This window comes from Varroa jacobsoni, unplaced genomic scaffold (assembly GCF_002532875.2).
Source record: "Varroa jacobsoni isolate VJ856 unplaced genomic scaffold, vjacob_1.0 scaffold_814, whole genome shotgun sequence".
Taxonomy (NCBI): Eukaryota; Metazoa; Arthropoda; class Arachnida; order Mesostigmata; family Varroidae; genus Varroa; species Varroa jacobsoni.
This window is the reverse complement of record NW_019213716.1, coordinates 63971-85328: the sequence shown is the minus strand read 5'-3', so window position 1 is coordinate 85328 and position 21358 is coordinate 63971. Positions and strand designations below refer to the sequence as shown.

The 21358-nt window shown below is 39.3% G+C and overlaps 1 protein-coding gene across 2 annotated transcripts in view; it reads right to left on the bottom strand.

Annotated features, from left to right (window-relative positions):
* Nucleotides 1-10946, bottom strand: part of LOC111264027 (calsenilin) — a 109241-nt gene extending 98295 nt beyond the window's left edge. The window contains exon 1 of one of the 2 annotated variants that reach the window (XM_022839604.2): nucleotides 8976-10946. In XM_022839604.2, coding sequence (XP_022695339.1) covers nucleotides 8976-8997 — 22 coding nt within the window. In that variant the 5' untranslated portion in view covers nucleotides 8998-10946. Of the gene's footprint in view, nucleotides 1-1016; nucleotides 2698-8975 lie in introns of those variants that run through there. The other variant, XM_022839601.2, reaches the window with a different exon arrangement.
* Nucleotides 10947-21358: the final 10412 nt, after the last annotated feature.

The following is a 21358-nucleotide window of genomic DNA, read 5'->3' as shown; positions in this document are numbered from 1 at the left end:
ATATATATTTCACGTGTACACAGCTGGTATATGATTTAGACAGCCATTTTATTAGTTTCCATCATTCGATTTTTCAAACACTATACAGGTAGTACAATTGTAAAATAGACGAGAGCCTTTAGCGAGAATAGTTTGAGTATTTGTAGACCCATTAGAACAGAGCACCAGCAGTAGGTGAGCTGTGCTATCTTGGTGATTAAGAGCATTGATACAAACTGACAGTCCACTGCGACTAGTTCCCTGAACTACGTTACCTGCTGTACCGACGGGGAAAGGTATCGTGATCTGAAACACGTTTGTATCAAGCTGAATGTCGTGTTTCTACAAAGAGAGAACGTGCGTCCATTCGTCAACAACTTCTGCTACCTTTAACAGCTACGGTGGCACAAACGTTACCCGGCCTTTTGGGCGCAATAGCTGAAGTAGAAATCTGCAGCAAAGCATCCATTTGCTCGCAATCAGCCCCAGGAGACGTAGATCGAGCGATTGCGCAAAGTATATGTTGCCATTCTAGGCGAATTAACATAGTTTTCTTATATTAGTTTTAAAGGTATATACCTTGCTTGGGAAAAATTGGAAACGCTTGGAACATAATCGATGGATCGACTATAAACCTTTGTATACTGAATGATTTTTACGTAAAATTACCAGTGTTATACATTAAACATTATTCTAGAAATGTGTACTATTATAACTTTAGTTTCCTATGATCAATAGCCAGACGATACATAATTTCGTAGCCATTTATAAATATTTTCCTTTCAGCTCTACTCTAGAACTATATTTTTTGAAAGCAATACAGTTTGTTCGACCCGCTGTTATTTGTAGCTATAGAGATCAACAACAACAACAAAATCCTTGGAGTTTGCTTTAGCCAAATCTTGTCAGGTTTTCAGTAAGCATTCAAGTATTATTATCATTATTTAACAGATGTTATCTTAGAGAAATAGAAATGGTTTGGCTATTTTTTTTTTGTTTTTTTTCATTTATAACAACGTGACGTATCTGGATCTTACTTGAATATCTTCCTCGAAGAAGAGCGTTCGACTTTCCAGCTTTGAAGAATCCAGTAAATCCCATGAACATGGACACTAATGCCATTTTTACAGAATGGTACTGTCGATTGTTAATATTTGATGAATTTTTTAGAATAGGGAAGCCTTTTCGAATTTGCCGTTTGTTACACTATCTCACGGTTAGTTGTGAGCCATAACAAGCAACACCGTCACGTCATCATCCACATTCACAATAACTACCGTTGATCATCTATGTTATCTCGTTTACGTATCACAACAGTCGTTTTACAAAATCTTTTCTAGAACATAAACTAAGAAATACATAAATTCTAGGACGGAAAATTGTACCAAGGTCCAGTTTGAACAACGTTTTTGTTGGAGCTTTATTTTCTCCCCTAACTTCTAAGTTTTCTTTTTTTTTTTTTTTTTTTTTTTTTTTTTTCTATTAACCTTAAAATGCAACTTTTCAAAAGAGCTTCGCAGCAGCCAAGGTTCGTTGCGGTTGAATAAATAAATAAGGGGCATATCATATGCAGAAATGGCATAGAACGTAAATCTGACCTACGAGTAAGACAGACCCACATAATCGCGCCAAACGCACGAGATGCGTTATAGTGATATCCGCATTTCTTACTATAAAGCTACTATAAATATCCTATCAAAGACCGTAAACATCCGGTGAAAACTGGTAGTCCTTACTTCAACGAAAAAAAAAAGTTTCCTTCGAAGTCACAAGACAGAAATACGGTGCAGTATTGCTTGCTGATAACAGAAATATCACTATCCGGACTTGAGTTTCTGTCAGTAATGTGCAGTGGCACTAAAACGCTAGCTCACGGACTCACTTCCGAACCACATCTCAACTCATCGGACTTTGGTGAGGCTCATCTCTCCCAAATGGCAGCAAAGCTGCCTTGACCACTACGTGAAGTCACGCACGCCTTTTGGTGCGTTGGCTTCCCCTTCCCTGCAAATAGGGCAGACCTACACTTACGAGCATGATCTGTTCGTGAAACAAGGGGCGCAGTATGGTGCTTTCATTAGGCTGTCTATACAACGGGAATTGTACAGCACGAAATACAGTCTCGAGGGTAATGAGCACCTGTCCGTGTTGACCTGCAGGTTTGTCAACTTGCGTTGGGACGTCCCCCATCGGAGAAGTTTGGCGAGAAATGCGGGTTAACTCTTGGTCCCGTTCTTCGGTCTGAAGCCACCAGTGTGTTCTAGCTACGTTCAGCTAATTTGCTAGATTTCAATCATACGTTACATTTGCCACGTAACGTCACGTCTGTTGTTCTCTCTGACCTGCAAATGAACACATAACCTCTAGTCGCGGGGCAAATGGGGCGATGGGGGCTGAGGTAGTTACACTCAACTAGGAAACTGGACGAACGGAGCAGAAAATATTATCCCCATTGAGCATCTGTTTCACGGCTGCGCATGCTTCGTCTACTCCAGTGGCCACGTACACCTACACTGAGTCACACATGTATATAATAACTTAATAAAAATTTTTAGCTGTACTATGCAGAGTTCGTAAAGCGTAAGACTATAAATCTGATGCTGCAAATGAGTCAAATTATTTTAAAAAAGGCCACGGCTAGCAATCTGAAGTGGTAAATAAAATTTATCACTTATTATAGACATATTAAGATAGTTGTAAAAAAACCAGATATGACAACAGTGCTGCGATACGAATAAAGCTTTCCTTTGATTTCCTACGTTTTCCTCGACTATAAGTTCTACTTTGTAACGTTTAGATACTGTGAAAAGCCCGATCGTCGGCTTTATAGCTGGATACGGCCTTAAGCTTAAGTATTCTTTTGATGCGGTTACACACATGAACACTAGGAAAAAGGCGCACGTCCTGCTTACCGTGTAGCTTTGTAAAAGGTCTGGCAGGATTCGGCACTTTGGGCTTATTTCATTTTCTGGACATCGCTTCAGGCAGATGATAGAATTGTTACTCATCTATTAGGCTACAAGTCGTAGCCCAAAGAAAACAATGTATCAAAATCGAAGCACCTTACTGTTCTTGCTACGGTTTGTTGGCAGCCTCTTTTGCCTGACTGTGGCCGTCATTGCCGTGGCACTGCGCAAGATAAAACTTAACGCTAGACTTACTCATCGGCTCGTGTAACACTGCGCTGCTCAGGAGTCGCACCTGTTTCTAATAGTTCGGGCCCGATTCGACTGATCATATTAATCGTTATTGCCCCTATACCGATAGAGTGGTCAAGGAACCGGTATTCAGGCCTTAACACGCGTGGTACCACCGAAAGATTCATCATAAATGACGCTTCCCAAGTTGCACTATATTCAACGTATGACTTTTTCTCAGTTTCTATTCCAGGGATGGAGTATTTGTTCGATAGGACAATTTACTAACTTTACATTTCTTTAAAGAAAGCCAAAACGGCAAGCAAATTCGTTATCTTCTTGCGACTGGACCGTACCGTTCGTAAGATGATTGAAAATTGCATACATTTGATTTTCTAATTTTCTACGCCGGTTTGTTTCTAGAAGGAGAACGTCCGTATAAGTAAAATAATATGTAGCACCCGTGAAGGATCTGATAACGCAAAAGATTATTGTCAAATCACGTTATCCAAATTTGCCCCAACCAATGACGGTCTAGTGTTATCAGATGGCACTCCGATATATTAAAGTACACATATATATGTAGGCCTAGATGCATGTGTATATTGTCAGGAGAAACGCGACTTAGTTCACTGCACTAGCTAGGTTTCTTTCCGCATTCGAAGGACTCGTGAGTTGTCCGGGTACCTCTGTGTCTCCGACAATTTCCCGTTTTCCTTGTCCTTGTACAAATGCTACGGGAGTGGTAAGTAACTGGTCATTATAAAAAATCAGTTTATTTGTCAGGCGTCAGGGGAGCGGGGGGCGACAAAATATACTTCAACGAAGATCGAATATCGTTTTTGATGTAGCAGTGTGTGTTTAGTGCAGCTATAACACGGTCATCTGTTAGCCACCAGTTTCAAGCTATCGATCGGCAATTTGCATAGGATTTTTAGCTTCGGGACGGGTAAAGGTGAAATTCTGTTCACGTAATTCATATCGTGTACTTCAAGAATTGAAGAGGTACACAGAATAACCAAATGAGTACAACAGATAAATAAAAAAACCCGCACCTAAACAACAGACATTAATTATCGTTTGAGCAACACGAAGAAGGGGAAATAACCATCGGAAAACAAACCGGGAATAAATCATCCTCTTTGTTACCACAGACTTTGTTATAAAGATTGAAAACAAAAATTAATATTTTTCTAGCTGTGACCTTTAAGTAAATTCATATTGAAAGCAATAGAGATTTGGAATTACGACGGACACACTTGCATATTCATAGTCCTTACTAAGACATGCAATGCATTTTAATAGGACCCACAACTAGTGTGCCAACTCTAAAGACTTACGCATCATTGTCACTTCAGCAAAGATAAAACGCACGGAGAGATAAAGTTTAATCAAAAGAAACCCTTTTTGTGACGGAATGCCAATGGTATATAAAGCTATATAAAAGGACTAGGCTTTCGAATCTTTCACTTACACACTCGACTATTTAGAGAGCTATAGCACCATTTGCTTTATATCTTTACAGAACAGTACCTGGTTGGAAAACGATCGAACGGAGAGCTTCAGTCATGTAAACTGAATTGAAGTTAAAGCTTTGATCACGTTACTTAGTATCAGCAGCGGACATCTGCAACTGTGAATATCTTAATTCACAGATGTCTGTATCGTAATCGTAAACCAGTTCCCAGAGGTGGATGTGGCCTGACGTTTAGCTTATAAAAGTTTTTATTTTTTAATTGTTGGTCAGTAATTCATTGAGTATAGTAGGGGAATAGATAGATCGATAAACATAATGGGGAAACTAGTGGCTAGTAATTAATTATATATATATATATATAATTAATTACTGGCCAGTATAATTAAGATCAACAATTTAATGCACTCTTATTTTGTATACTGAGGGAACGCCTTGCAAATGTCTTACACTGAAAACAACCATTTATTGGAAAGTTTAATAAAGTATAATACTGATCGTAAATACCAGTAGGCTATTTAGACAAGATTAAAGGCACTGCCTTAACTTATGCCGTGTTCGTTGTTCGTTACGCTGTTTCGATGCAGCTCGTGGACAATAGCTGGGGCCCAAGAGCATACTGGACAGCTTTACGTTGAATTACTGCTGTCATCGCGCGGGCAGATTCAAAAAAGACGCACATTCGAGCTGCCTGATATCGATGCGACTTCTGCCAGGTATGAAATTGCTGAAGAACGCATCCGTCAAACTCAACAAAGACAGCAGACAGGAGCGGTCGAGAAGAAATTCGGTACGTCCACTGCTTCTGTCGGTATGCTTCAATAATTATGACTGGAGAACTTTTACATGTTCGTTGATGTGTTCTGAACACCTGTACATATTACCGCATTATCGCTGAAGAAGTAATAGAAATTAAGATTGGAAACACGTCATAAGTTGACGGATAGGTTAAAACACATTTTCCTTTTGTATGGGTGAAACGCGACGTACATGATTAAATATCCGTTGATGCTCAAGGAAATTGAAGCATCTCAATCCATAAAAACCAATACCAAAATACCTTATCGCGATCAGGGAAAAGCTCGCCTACGATGACCAAAACACGTTGGTGTTTTGATCAGGGGGGTTTGGATCGCTAATCCTCACACTTACGTTCCCTCATCTGATGATATCTGTGCATGACCGGCAGGAGCGAACACGAACAGCAAACGTAAGACATCAATAACGGAGTTTCTTAGGTCTCATCTTCAGTAGACTTTTGACGTGGTATTCGTACTCACTTATACTTCTTTTGAAGCATTAACGCTAAGTACGTACATTCTGGAGAAGTGCCATTTTTTTTTTTACCAATTTCGGACACGCACGGCAAGAGCGTGCACTTTAGCAGATCGTCCGTCTATTTCCGGAATATTCCAGTTAGTATTTTTATCGCATATTTCTCAAGTCTCTGCAGATCTGTAGGTAGATCGATGCAACTAGAGAAGTCCAGACCAGCCAATTTACTTGCTTCGTTGAAAACCAGATCGCCAAAAAGCTATATTTGAATACAGGTCTGGACCATGAAGTACTTACTCTTTTAAACTAACTACTAGCCGATAAGATTCGTGAGAAGCAAGATTGCAGGGAAAACAAGCAGGCCATAAGCTTTCACAATCGATTATACTAATCACCTAGAACAGGAAGCTTCCGTTATGTAAGCACTCAGAAAAAGTCGCCAGGTTTACTTAATAAGCGTGGGCATCTTTTTCACACGAATATAGTTTAGTAGTATAGAAATCGTCAATTTTGAGTACACTTGACACATAGGGTACTTCGTTCTGTATGTATCAAATGTTTACGCTACAAGCAAGTCGCCGATGCAAACAAGATGCCGCTTAGAAGAGCTGGCAGTCTCGTTTCATCATCATTGGTTATAAGCAATTCATTGAAATGCCGAATCTTTTTTTTTACACAAATGGCTAGTTTTAGATCTAATTTGTTTACTGCGCCATATTATCGTTTTTGCTGTAGGTAAGTGCAATCATAAAAATGTCTTTGGCAATGCGTGCTTTAACCTTATTTTTGAAATCTAGTGCACATGGTTCTTAACATCTTAACTTCAACGTGTTTTGCGTTGCAGCCATGTTTGGCATGAGCAATAAAATGATCTGAGCTATTTCGAAAGTTATTTATAATTAACGAGAGTTCGGATCTGCAGCATCGTATATTTTCTGAACGAACATGGAGAATACATGGTGCTAAGGCTGACGGGTTAACTTTCCTTCAAGAGTTGTACAGTTTTGGGTACCTCTAAGCTTCTTAAAAATGTTTCATGTATACTGTTATGTAAAACTTGGCATATATTTTTAATTTTAAGCATATTGTAAACATATATAGCTGTATTAAACACAATAACTATATATATATATATATATATATTCGGTCGATAACCAATGACGTCACACTAAATCGGTGAGAATGGCTAGACGCAAATCGGGTGATGTCGACATTAATTCCATGAAAACCTGTTCTAGAATAATCTATGTGGGGTTCATGTTTTTCCGTGTGTGTGTGTGTGTGATGAGCAGCTGATGTCTGCATGCTATATATATATATATATATATGTTCCAAATGAAATGTATAATATTATGTAGCACTTCCTTTATTCGATAATGGTGAGCTCTTTAATCTTTAGCCAGCCAAACTAGTCACGGTAGGTTCATCTAACTCGTGTTGGTTGAAAGGGCTGTCTATCCGTAACAGATTAAGCAGGTGAGTGAACCTTCACAGCATTTGAAACTGTAAAAAAAAAGCTTAAAAACAAAACCTTTTTCGTATCTAAGCAAGTAGGCCTGTCCTGATTGAGTTCAGTTCGAAGTGCGGACGAGGAAGGCGAAGGATTAAACGATGACCACAAGCTAACGTCCGGCAAATCAAAACTGTTTACCTGTCAACTCTTATTCTGTATAGAATTCCTCTTAATGAGTATTTACGAACTTGATCAGAGCTCTAAACAGAGCCTAGTATGATGACAACAACTAATGGAAATGAATTGGGTTACATGGAGTTTACAGTGGGTTGGTAGGCTCGTCGTTTGTGGGATAGATCATCATCATATGAGCTAATACCACAATCTATACACGATATGTTCTGTCGCAATGGATGGAATATTGCTTATAAGTGTTCGCTATAGCTATGAGAAAAACGTTTTGCTTAAACGAAAAAAAAAATGATCGAATTCGTTGCTTTCAGGAAACTCTGCATCGGGCTTAAGGTTAAAAGCCGATTAAATTAATTTTAATAGTACTAATTAGATATGGACCTATAAATAAACAATTGGACTAAACGTAATAAAATGTACTGCTTTATCACGTGAGTGACTTCAGATCATGAGGTCATTTGATTTTAATTCATTCATTGTGATATTGTTGTTTAACAATAGATTAACAATATCATATTGTCTCGCAATTGCAGTTTGTGTATGGGGTTTGTTCTGTTTTTTGTTTTTCTCTCTATGATTTACTTATTTGTTTCTGCCTAGTTTACACGGCATTATATGTTTGTGAGGCATATTAACGAAGAGGCTTTACAGCAGGCTATGGCTCAGGAGCTCTAGGTTTCCTTTCCCAGAACGCTGTCAGAGCTTTCGCTTACAGCGTGGGCATGATGGCGAGACGAACGTCTGCGCGCTTTGAAATGAATGGCGGCATAGCTAATGAGCAATTCGTCGAACGTAGGGAACTTGCTCGCAGTCGAGACTAATGAAAACAGGCTTTTCGATTAGCGGAAAGTGTAGATGTGTAACGGAATACAACAGAAAACTTAAAAGAACTATTTCTAACACTAGCGCTTTACCTGTGGGTAAAACTTGATGTGTACGTATTTAGGCCGATCTTCCCGTACACAGAATGATCGAGTTGCCAACCTTATCGAACACATATTGCTAGAACAGAGCAAACCTTCAGCGCCCTAAACATTAGTTTCATTATGATCGGAATCCGAAAGATGTCGCAGTAATGCGTACCGGGATTGAATCTCTTCAAGTGTATGACCGTTACTTGCGCTAAATACTGAGACCGGAAAATACTTTCATATCCGGTCGTACCTCCCCCTGGAGAAGGCAATTGCTAAAAGGGAGCAATCTACATAAATGAAAGAGGCATAACTGAATAATAGAACGAATACTTCAGACTAGATGATATGATGATTCTGATTTATGCTGGTTTGTTTTCAAGTCTTGACGGTATACTAATTGGAAGGCAACTTCTCCCCATAGATCTGGTCTCGCGCAATTTCTCGTACAACGCCCTAACTTATGTCCCTAAACAGTGTCAGATGAATAAAATAAATAAAATGATCCTATTTGGTTCTCGGCTTTGTTTAGCGTATCCGATCATCTTACTTACCTTTCTTTTTCGATCCGAACATTATTCTGGTATTCGTTAGCTTCCTATACTAGTCTACGTATTCAGTTCTCGTTGGTATTTAGCATTTATCGCGCGTAGCAGCTGCTGCCGTTGTGGTCGCTTGCTTCTCGAGTTATGATATATCCTATAGGGTAATTTCGCTGTTCTTCCGTTCCTTCCGTTTTCCTTCTTCAGCCAATTCTGTATTATTGTTTCACCGCACCATATAGTATATCAACAGGTTTAAATCATTTGGCGTATGAACGAAGAGAACTGCTTTAATACTGCCAGTTCCAGCGACAGTCGCCAGAGGATGAAAGATAATTGGGGATAATTATAACGCCAAAAAAAAATATCAAACGTTCCAACAATTCGATGAACGAATAAAAAACAGCCGATAACCCAAGTGCAAGTCTCGCGTTACTAACAGATTTTCTCTGTGCTATTTTGATGATAATAGTTTGAGTAGTTTCCTTCTTCTTCCGAAATCGTATACGGGTGATGCTGTGTTTAGACCTGTTTGTATCGTGAGCGCGTGTATGTATATGTATAGAAAATGTACGTACGTGGCTATGCAATGTAAGGAATTAGTAAATCGAAGCGGAATTAAACCATTCATAATGTATAGTCTGAGTCTGAATTTAGCTGGCATAGGCTATGTAGGACTATGCGCCTGCAAGCAGGCTCGCCGACAACGGCTGCTGCTGACGATAAGAGGCGTAGAGACGTATTATACGTTTGACAGTTAGAGCTGCAAGACGAACAGCGATGATATAAAGCACCGGGGTACAGCACAATAACACAGCACAAAACAGCACGAACGGAATACACAATTCAGCAAACAAATTGCGTTTGTATTGTAGCTAACTGATTTCTCTCGGAAAAGAGAAGTTAACCCTTCACGGGCTGTGAACTTTGGGGGTCGAAAGTTCGTGATCGGGCATCTTCGGACGCACCTGGGTCGGCCACCTAACGGGTTTATATGCACACAGCAATTTTTTGCCGTTCTCGTCTTTTTTTTTTATGTCTAAACGGAAGCGCTACTAAGCATATCAATTACAGAGGCTGCGGAGGTGTTTACTAATGGCGACAGAAGCGACGGCAACAACAGGCGTTTTAATGTTGGCTTTACGAATGCCTCAACTTACATATGTATATGTAAGTATTGGTAGCAAACAAAAATTTGCATACTGACGAATGTATGTATATGTAGAATTAATTTTTATGGGTATGTTAATATTTGAGTGTATGTATTTATATGGCACACCTAAATATTCTAGGAGGGTATTGTTACTATTGCTGCTGCCGCCTTATCTGGAGATTCGTGGGTGTCACAGCATCAGGCGCAGGTTAACGGCTACAGTGGTAAACCACCGCGACATGGTCACGCGATTTCTGGTCGAGTTCAGGCGCGATTTTGTGTGGACGGGGAAGAAGCGTTGCCTCCTGTAGACCTGCTGCTGTACTTCTTATTTTTGTAGGTTGCCCTGAGCGCAGCTCTCTGCCGAACGTAGATGGCTATGGGAACCACCACGTTGCGCTTGGCTCACGCAGGATGTTGAGAAGGAAAGATCGAAGGGAAAGAGGAAGGGAAAGGAACGGGAAAGGGAGGAAACCTCTCACCCGTAAATGCTCCAACACGAGTCGTCCCTAACGCCCCACTGATTGCTTCCCTGCTACCACGGCCTGAGGTAAAGTACCCCGCCTTCACAAAAAAGCGCGTTTTGCGGGGAAGGCAGAGAGTCCGTGGGAGATTGGTTGGCATTCGACAGAGGAGCTCTCTCCAAACCCCAGAAGCAGCTGGCACGTTGCTTCTTACCCACGCTCCTCACACACCCCTCCCCCTTAGTCTCTAGGCGCCTTTCACGCATTGAATTCCGTTCCAGCTCTTCTATGCGGTACCTGTCAATGAGCAGACGTAAAGCTGCCGTATGCAAGTGCAACGGAAAGTGAATGAAAGTATTAGGGTAGAGAAATTGTTTTAAACATGTTCGTTAATAAAGTATTCTTTGAATTATTTATTGTCGTCAAGCCGTAATTTGAGGCTTAAAAATTCCTAGACGTGGCATGTAAAAAAGCGGGAACGCTCTTCAGTATATGCTAGACATGGTGTCACAGTTGTAGAAATAGGACCTTAACGATAATCGGACCGTTAGGATAATACCCTCAACTGGGGTTAGGACTAGTAACATGACGTGGATACAGTTTATGTACCCTTGCAATTCCATAACGCTAGGACATATGTAAATTTCTGAATATAATACAGACTTGGAATTACGCAAATTCAAAAGCACTATCATTATATTCGATTTACTACTGGATAACCGATAGCGCAACTTTTGCTTTCAACTGAAAATCAATCATATGTTTGGGTAACTGGATGAACTGGTTGATTGGCTAGTTATTTGTGCAGTGGAATAATCCGTCCAACACGGTTTTTGAAAAAAGTTGGGCTTCATAAAGTGACTCTAGCCCAGTTTTAAGATTGACCTCTGAAGTTTGTTTACATACTGGCACGTACATTAGGGGAAAATTGAATACATGAAAAATCATTTGGTTTAGAAGTTTAAGCGTGTCAGTCCTTAAGTTAGAGCTGTTTCCAGGGTTCGTTTAGACTGCACTTGTGCAGAAAGCTATCTTGCACTAGTCTATTATGAAAATGGCTGTTATAATTAAAAATGACACAGTATGCGCCTGGGTCCATGGTGAGATACTCGCCAAACGCACACACCACATGGCCCCTGTCGTTTCCAGAAAGCCCAACGGTTGACCATATGTGCTGCTCAACAGCCTTTCATTATACATGGCTCAGCTAACATACAGAACCGATTTATTCTGAAAGATCAGCACTCGTATATAGCTAAAAGTCGATGTTAGTTTTTCTAAAATACAGACATGTCGCTGCATCAGTTGGCAGAGATAGAAAAAAAACCTGTACGGTCGGATGAAAATCTATCGTAGGATAATATAATGCTATCTATGTTTGACAACAATATGGTTAGATATACATGTAAACACATAGTACCTGTTATTCCACCATCATATCATTAGCCATAACCTATTTATAGTTTTTTTTTTTTATTTATAGTTTTTATTTATAGAACACATAGTTTTTAAAATTAGCTTAACAGATAATAGTTGGAATAAATTCTTCGGATAGGCAGTAGCTCTCCAGATTTTTATCTATATACATACCGAAAGCCTAAATAACATACGTTACATAGATGTACATGATTTAACGAAATCTATATTTAGTAGTAATTACCTCTATTGTATCTGGAGTAAATTCGTTGTTAACAGTCACGCTCGAATCTACCCTCTTTTAATTCTTGGGAATATCCGCCTGTTTAAAATATAGCTAAACGCAAGGATGATATGCCAATCAATTTAGTAGGCGGGGCATGATGTCATCGAAGTGTATTTATAATCCTATTACCACAATTTTATTATCTGGTAAAGCTTACATTCCATCACTCAGTGCCTACTTTTTTGAAGAAATAAAAACCTCAAGCATATTTGATGTTTTGTAATTGTATTTTAAACAATTTAAAGACATCGTAGCTGCGTTCCCTTGCTTAGTTCAGACCCGATTTGTAGCCCCCATGTCTACGCAGCGTACACTGGTGTCCAACGCTGATAAGTCAGCATAAACCACAGATACGATAAAGGAAAATACAGAAGTAGAAAAATTGCTACCCGCAATAGCATTGCATTACTTAAAGCAGTTATCAAGTCACAACTTACTACTTATTACGTTAAGCCTACTTTACTCGGTATCAAATCAAATTAGGTACAACTCTCTCGATAGTTTGTTCAAAACCCCCATTGCGCATAAACCACAATAGCAGTTTATGTAAAAATATGTCTTGGAACGTTTTCTGTGATAGGTTAACAAACGAATCACTATAATGAATAACTAGTAGTGATATGAAAGACCGATAACAAGCACGGAAGCAATCATGAACATTTGTTGACAAAGAGAAAATCTAAATAGCTCTATTTATCTGTACTTACTATACTTAAAAAATGGCCGAAGCCAACACATCCATCGTAAAATCTTTTGTCAACGCCGATGGAAAACAAAACCGTTCCAACAGGACGGCCGAGTTGAATATACGCCTAAACAATCTGCGCACCGGTGTATGGAAAAACCCTTACGTATTAACTGTCCTTTTCATTTTACTCAGCGATGCGTATATGGCTTGTGTATATACAAGCACGTTTCGTGTGTGCCTGTAAGCATATATGCATAAGGAACCGTTGATTTGCACATTTTAAAGTCTTAAATAAACAAATAAGCAATAAAAATAATAATTGCCCTTTGAGAAAATCGTGTGCTCGGTACGGGCAGCATTTGCTGCAAAGTCCTAATCTGCCATGGACGCAAACGACAAAAGGTGGTCCCGGGATATCTGTGTGTGTCAGTCGCCAGTGCCGTTATTTCCAACGTTTAGGTCAACTCGAACAATTTCACACGGCTGTGAAATTATTAGCAATAACCCCGTACGAAGCGGCACTTGTTTTAGTAAACAGTGGCTAGACGACAGGAAGGCTGTCCTCAAAAACGGTTCCGAAGATGTTCCGATCTGCAATTTACGCCACGCGCCGCACAAAGTTGACAAGCGACCACCTATCTACCTGAGGGAGAATGGTGGCTTCGATTCCTCAGCTGCTGCGTTCCCGTGGACAGCACAATTGCTTTCATTATGTTTTTTCTTAGGAAAGGAAATTTATTCTTTGGTGAACTTTGTCTCGAAACAACGACTCCGGTAACTAAGAATCGACGTGAGTAGGTGCGAGTAATAGGATCTGAATGACTACGACTATGATTGAGTTAAATGAAATTTAAGAAAAATCTCTTGAGTCATTTTAGAAAACGCTGTTTGAATTGTCGTCACGTATTGAATTCTCTACGCGTAACATCTGGAGGAACTGAAATCGGCAGATCATACGTAGCCGAAGTCTCGGCTAACGGCCAATCAGTCGAAGAAAGTATTAGCAAAGCTTCAAAGGTATCCACTCCATATATGGGTAGTATATTATAAATCATAGATGCGTGGAAAGGAAGTCTTCTCCCGCCCAGAATTCACGTGCCGTGTTCCGGAGCAGTGACCGTAGAATTGCCTTTTTGTAAAACAATCGACATTAGACCCGCATTCCAACCGCTACAACGATCTTGGAAGACATTCTTAAGCTGTCACACGAAAATTAATTCTGCCAGAAGAAGCCTTTTCCGGCATCGTAACCCGCAACACCAAAGGGATGATGCACGTGGCGTACATGCACAAGCTCGTGATACGTTTTCGTTTCCTGAAGATTGAAATTAAGTGAATTTGCTGTTTGCTATATAGGCTGCTATTGCGTAACATATCACACGAACACAGGACAGCTGAATATCATATCAGCTGAACACCCAATAGTTTGGAGTTCAATTGCAGTGATAGCCTTTATTTAAAGTGAGTCTTTTGGAACCGAACATATAGGTTTACTCGTACAAATGTCTGTAGTAAGTAAAGAACTACGTAGTTTTTGGTTACTAGACTTATCCTGCTATAACTACTGCCCAGAAACATATGGCTATTATTTGTAATTTAATAATGTTTCCTACTAAAACCATCCGTTGCGCGGAGCCGTAGTTTGACACTTTTCTGCCTGAGGCACCCCATGTCGGTGGGGATGACCAAGATAAGTCGATGATTTCCCGCTAGCTGAATCAGCTAAACAAGTCCCCAAGCGATTTGCTTTTCCTTTTCCGCACGAGGTTGTTGCATTCCCTTAAACTGCTGCTCCAAAACGGTCCAAGCTTTTATATCCCTTGAGAGCAGAAAGGACGGATAATATAGCCTTTTACGTGAAACTGGGTCGGAGTCGTGTGACAGGCATGTGCTGCAGGCTTCGTTCGGGGCCGAGAGAATCTACCCCGCGAGAAGGGACCACCGAGAGCGCAAAACTTGAGTACACGGGCCATTTACGCTAGAAGCACCATGTCGACTCGGTCACAGCGAGTCCCGCATTATTACAGTTTCGCTCTCGTCACAGACCGAGTTCCCGAGGCAGGCATTTTCTAGCCTGTCTGCTCATCCGCGTTCCCCAACACGAAGGGAACAGCCATCATCACAAACATCAATTTGACTATAATGCCTATAAACAACGTCAGTATCACCAACTCTTTAAGAGTTGCGGAAGGAGACCCACTGGTTCAGCTGTCGCCGGGAAGATTTTTCATATTATCGTTTCATATTGTGTGTCGCGTTCTGGTGTCTACCGTTTGATTGTACATGTATGACGATCTGTCTGTATGTGTATGTGTATCTGCGTGTGTAGCCCTCGTTGTGGAAGTGAGTTTGTGCCAGAGGCATCGTGCCACAACAAATCTCGGGATAGCATCAGCTACATTTGCTTCGATGGCCGTTTCCCATGCGGCAACAAACGGCTGTAGACGCAGATAGAGTAGAATGTATTTTACAACAGACAACACTTGTCGGTCAAACAATGTTTTATATCCCAAATCTGTTCTAGAGTCATATGAGAGCTTACAGGCTCGCGTCATCGCCATATACATAGTTACTGTTCACCTCTAGTAGAATGATAGAGAAATGTCCGTCGGAACAAGTCTGCTGATACGAATGGGTATAGCGCAGGGCTGCAGTGTATGTTGCTGCTAGTCACCCTAGAGATGAGGGGTAGCGCTTGAGTGAAACCGTAAAAATTTGCTTGAAAGGCCGAATAGACATCTTTGCTGTATACTGCGTTCGTTCGAAGATGCGAGTAGGAGAACCGTGAATTGGTGTCGGCACTGAAAGAGCTTAAACTAGAGAATCCTACTCGGCTCTGATCGCTTTAGTGACTGTGGGGAACTATTATAGAACTTAAAGCAAATCTTAAATAATCTACAAAAGTTCATCGATCGAATGTTTAACCCGTTTTGTCAGCCCGGCCAACCGAGCCAAATAGGCTTTTGATCTTTGGCCAAGTCCTCACTTGGAGTGTCAGATAGCTTTCGGCTCTGACGTCTCCAGGACTTCACTATCTTCGTTCCGAAAGTTGTGTGCTGAGAGAGAAAATTCAGTTTGTTGCTTTGTTTTGGTAAGGCGTGCCGCTGCTACTGACTATTTTCACTTTCGCTCAATTATTCGAAGTTATGATAAACGATAAGAACAGAAAAGCCCTCTATGGTTACTGCCGTTACTGACTTGCTTATCGTCGCTAGTGTTGAATAATTAACAGCTACTGAATAATATAGCTGCTCGAATACTAGAAATAACAAACTCCTATCTTTCACTGAGTGAAACCGCTGAACCGTTCCCTTTCTTGTGTGTATTTTCTGTGTGTTTCCATTTTTAAATCTGAAATAAATTTTTCAGGGTGTGGCAGTTGATTCGTTTCTCTTTACGTTGTTTTTCTTCTTGTTAATCTGCTGTTTACCCTAAAGGTTCGTTTAGTTGTTTTTGTGAAATTACCACTAGACTGTCCTATTATTATCGATTTTAAGTACCTTGAAGAATAATCAGGCCAGACTAATTAAATCTTTCGAGTTTAAGACGCGATACTGTTTTTTTTTTTTTTTTTTTTATGGATTAAGATGCATATTGCGATTAGAGTAATAATTGCGTTACAAAATCATACGCAGAATTCAAATGAATATTCTTCAAACCACGAACCGACTATATCGGGGTCTTTAATCCACTGACGCCCAAAAATGTGAAAGCATCTTAGATACATGAACCAATTACTCCATAATAACGTAATGTTTGCTTGGCAAGGTGGGCATAGCCTTAAAGCTACAACTACCCGGTCTCAATCCCGATTGCAATACATTACTTTATCTATTAAATCATCAGTCTAAGTTCTCAGCACCAATTCATTACTCAACCACTTCAGACTGCCCTGAAAATGATTGTGTTCAATAACTCAATAATTGTATTAGCCGTTGAAGTATCGGGATTAGGCAAAAGGATTCTGATACCGACCCCGCCATCTCTCTCACCAAATTGACACGTATTTCGGACATACAAAGAAAAAATGAAGTAAGAAGATAGCTATCGATTAGGTCAGAAGGAAATTCTGTTCTCTTTTTCTATTTACATCAGGTATTTGTTTCTTTTTTCTGTCGTAGGTACCCACATTTGTAGTGCAGATCATGTCTAACCTTAATGCGTTACATGCTGGACACGTTCGTTGATCTTTTGTATTGCTTTTCCATACTTATCTGTGATGCACTTTCCAAGCGGCAGGCCGCTCAGCTTAAACAAGGAAAGAAAAATCTAAAATATTCTTAAACTAGAGAAAAGTTTTTTAAAACATTTTGCCACGTAATAGTTGACATAAAAAACGGTAAGTTCCCCGGAAATCGATGTGGTCGCTTACACAACTTTTATTGCGTGGACAACAAAAATTTCGTCTTTTTAAGTGTTTTGTCCAGTTAGTCGTAGTTTAGCACATAATCAATCTTGCCTTCAATTGCCTTAATAATCAAGTTCATGAATTGTTCATTAACTTGCTAAGACGTTTAGCCGAATTGGCCTAAAATATCTTAGGAAAGAAAATTTCCAGAAAAAAATTCATTTAAAGCTAGCTAGAGACGTCCTTCTGCAGAAAAACCTACGCACTTTTCTGGGGTTATGCCATCATGCAGTACGTTCGAATATATCTTACAGCTCCCCAGAACAACCATATTTTGTAGAAATTTTATGAAGTTGATTGGTTTTACGGTAAGTTTATCATTTCAACATACTTCTTTTACTGTATTCATTTTCTCAACTTTCCTAACAGATCTTGCAGCTCAGTTTGCACTGATTAGTTTCATAGGATGAGAAAATCGAATGGCAGGAAACCTAGCAGAAAATTCCGAAGCCTTGAATTTCCCAGCTGCCAGTTGAGAACCCTACGCCCGGACGTACGAACTCCGATAAAAGAGGTTTTTTCATTTGTGACACCTATGCTATAAACCGAAACATCGCAAACATGGTCTCTGCAAAGATAATCAAATGTCCACGATCTTTTCTGATAACCTTTTTTTGGCTCGATATGAGATAACTCGACGATGGGTAAGCTGAAGGCCAGCTTAGTTTGACCAATGCGCGGGCAATGGCCGGTAAGTCAAGCCGGCTGCTGTCGAACGATTGCTGACCGTTTTACTTTCTACTAAAAAATCTCGATTGCCTAGGATTCTCTCGTTTTGAAATTGCAATTAAAGATGGAACGCTCGAGTAACAGGCCTCCACCAAAATACCGTCAGTACAAAATAGCATAATGTATGAGTCAACCTTCTGCTCGTTTTATGCCTCGTTCGCCATCAGAAGATGCGTAATAACGTTAATTGTTCGCTTACCAACCACTAAACACAAAGCTGCCTCCAGCGTACACTCCAATATGCCAGACAGGAGCATTTCCATTCTATAACACTTCCTTCTTAACGGCCTGCTTCCGTATTCCGGAGTACCTAATGGATTTCTAGTTAAGCACCAAGCTCCGTATGAGCAATAGCAATTACCCGATGCTAAATATAACGCTTCATAATAAGAGTAGGTTTGGTCGGATTACTTTTGTTAGCAAGTTTCACAGTCATAAATATAAAACGGTTTAATATCGTTGCTGACTAGTTAAAGCTAGCTACTCATATAGCATATGAATTCGGCAACATTTTCAAGTTGATTGCTCGAACTATGCAGTATAAGAATTTTGTAACTTGGAAAGAGGCGAAGTCATAAAACTTTATAGTAATAGTTCCGAATACCGCGAATCATTTGAGAATCGAATGCTTGATATAGAGTACCCCATGGGCTACTGAACTCTAATTTTAAAGGTAAACACCGAAATTTGTGTAAAAGTGACATAACAAACGAAATTATCCACGAAAACGTATAATTTTATGAAAACCAAAAGTGTTCTTAAAAGAATTAGTATGATTCATCAATAAAATTATATTATAAGAAATCTCATATTATTAATATTTAGAATAAAAATATAAATAAAATAAAACATAAATAACTTAAGTTTAAAAGTTAAGTAATTTAAGATTGCTTAGACATTCGTTTCTATAAAAGTAAATAATTGAAATAAGTAAGCTTGACAGACTAAAAATTATAATTATTTCAAGTATTTCATTAACTAAAAATGGATGAAGAGGAGTGTATCCATATAAGTTCCTTTCGCTGGTCGAAGATAAACTTATAGTAATAACAGCTCAGTTTTTTAACTTCATAATAGAATTACATAAAAATTTCTATTACCGTAACAAGCCTAAAAGGACCTGCTATTTTACTAGGTACCATTCACATTCGAATTTCCGCTATTTAGGTTTAGGTAGGATTTAGTTGCAGAGAATTATACCGTAATATATTCCTGATACAGCCAACTTTCTTATCGGAACTCGTCAAGTAGTAAGTTTTTTAGCTCAATCGCGGAGTAACATTATGGGGCGAAATCAACGCAGCGACGGTGTACAGATAATATTGATTCTTGAAAATATCAATTGTTCGCAAGAGTTGAAGGTTACAGTTGTGGAGGAGATCTTCATAACCAGATCTTCAAAATCGCGGGAACCCAAAGGTGACAATCAGCTATTTTTATAAAGAAATCTATTTATACTTGGTAGACTCCTGTAGGTTAACCGGATGATCTTGGATCTTATCTGTAAACAAAGGCGTCTGGCAGTGTCGTAGCGCGTTTAGTCAGTTGGCTTTATCGGTATATTGTCAATTTGAAAAATCTATACGTACGATTCTCTGTCATAGTAAAAACAGTGGTTTTCGCATTATCATACATATTTCTGAGAGATATCTGTTTTGCTTCGTTTAGCCGAGTTCCGGCATTTACAAGTCCTATCTTATGGTGTTATGGAACAAATGCTCCCTCCGTTTGCTGTTACTTCTGTGTGTGTCATAAGTGATAAAGGACACATTGCAGTATCATTGCTTTTGATCTATAATATCTTACTTAACTATTATAATGTGTATCACGTCAAGAACTACCAAGTTTACAGTGCCTACCATAATTACATCTCGTGCAATCGTCTAAACAGGAAAGCCTCAAATGGGCATGATGGTAATCAAGCCGGCAAAAGTTGCTTCAGGCTACGATACACGGCACGTATAATTGCTTTAGAAAAATAAAGTACGACTTTCAAACGGTCATTGAATAGCTGTTAAAGGTTCTTAGCCTGCAAGTGCTCGATCGAATTAGAATCTTTAAACCATATCTGCAGCCACAGATAATTTGGTTTCTTGTGTTATTTTATTGATCCAGGGGCCACTTACGAAACAGTTGTCTGGGAAGCATTCATTTATATACGCTTCCCGCCTGTTTTCCATAGTGTTTACTTCTAGCCACTAAAGACTGTCACTTTCATGTCCCGATTCGAAGCCTTAGGCAACAATATCAGCCTGGGAAGATTAGACCTAAACGTATCCACAAATCCTGAAGCGCAATGATAGGGGGCTTACAGTAAACACTTCTTGTGCTGTTGTGTGTTGTTATTACTGCTGAATAATACCGAACACGACTAAGTATAACAAATAGCGAGAAAAAACTTACCCTACAACATCAATAAAAAAATTGCAGGAATCAAGTAATTCATTATTTTAGGCTTCTTAACTTTACTTAGCAGTGTACGATTTCTACACATTTGTGCGAGTCGATGTCTCATAAATATTAATTATAATAGTTATAGAATACTTAGGCCAACTTATTATAGTTACGGTTGAGTATTCACTGCATTGTGTTATTTAGCTATATGTATTGAAATGGCTTAACTAGTATGTGATTTTGTCGGCACGTATGCGTCTGTGGTAATTCTCTTGTTCATGGACGATCTTGTTTTTTTGCAAGAATGAATAAAGAAACTACACGTAAACTTTTATGCGAAAAAGGCTATGCTCACTATAACACAAATTCTTAGCTGAAAATAGACGTATATACAAAAAAAAACATCAAGTTAGCATTTAAATGGTGCCACCGTCGTTACTGTTTAAATGTTTGACTTCTGTTATTTTTTCAAATTTGTTTATATTTAATTGGATTGCAAGAATCAAGAAGAAGAACTTGCTATTTCTTTCTCTTTCGTTATTATGTCTGTTACTCACGTGCATATCTGTATTCCCGTGAGTAACAGGAAGACCAGTAGGATTAGGTCACAATACTTACTAGCTGTATCTTCTCTCTTTCTATGATCGGGAAGCTTTTGATTTTATTATCAGCAAGCAGAATAGATTTACAGGCATGGTTTACCAAGTTGCACAAAAATATGTTCAGTGAAAATCGGATCCGTTGCAGATATTACGGATTTACGTCAGAGATAAGCTCTTTGAAGAATTCTCTTGAGTCTTTTGTATTATACTAGAAACTATGGCAATGCTGTTTGTCTATCAAAAAAATTCTCACGC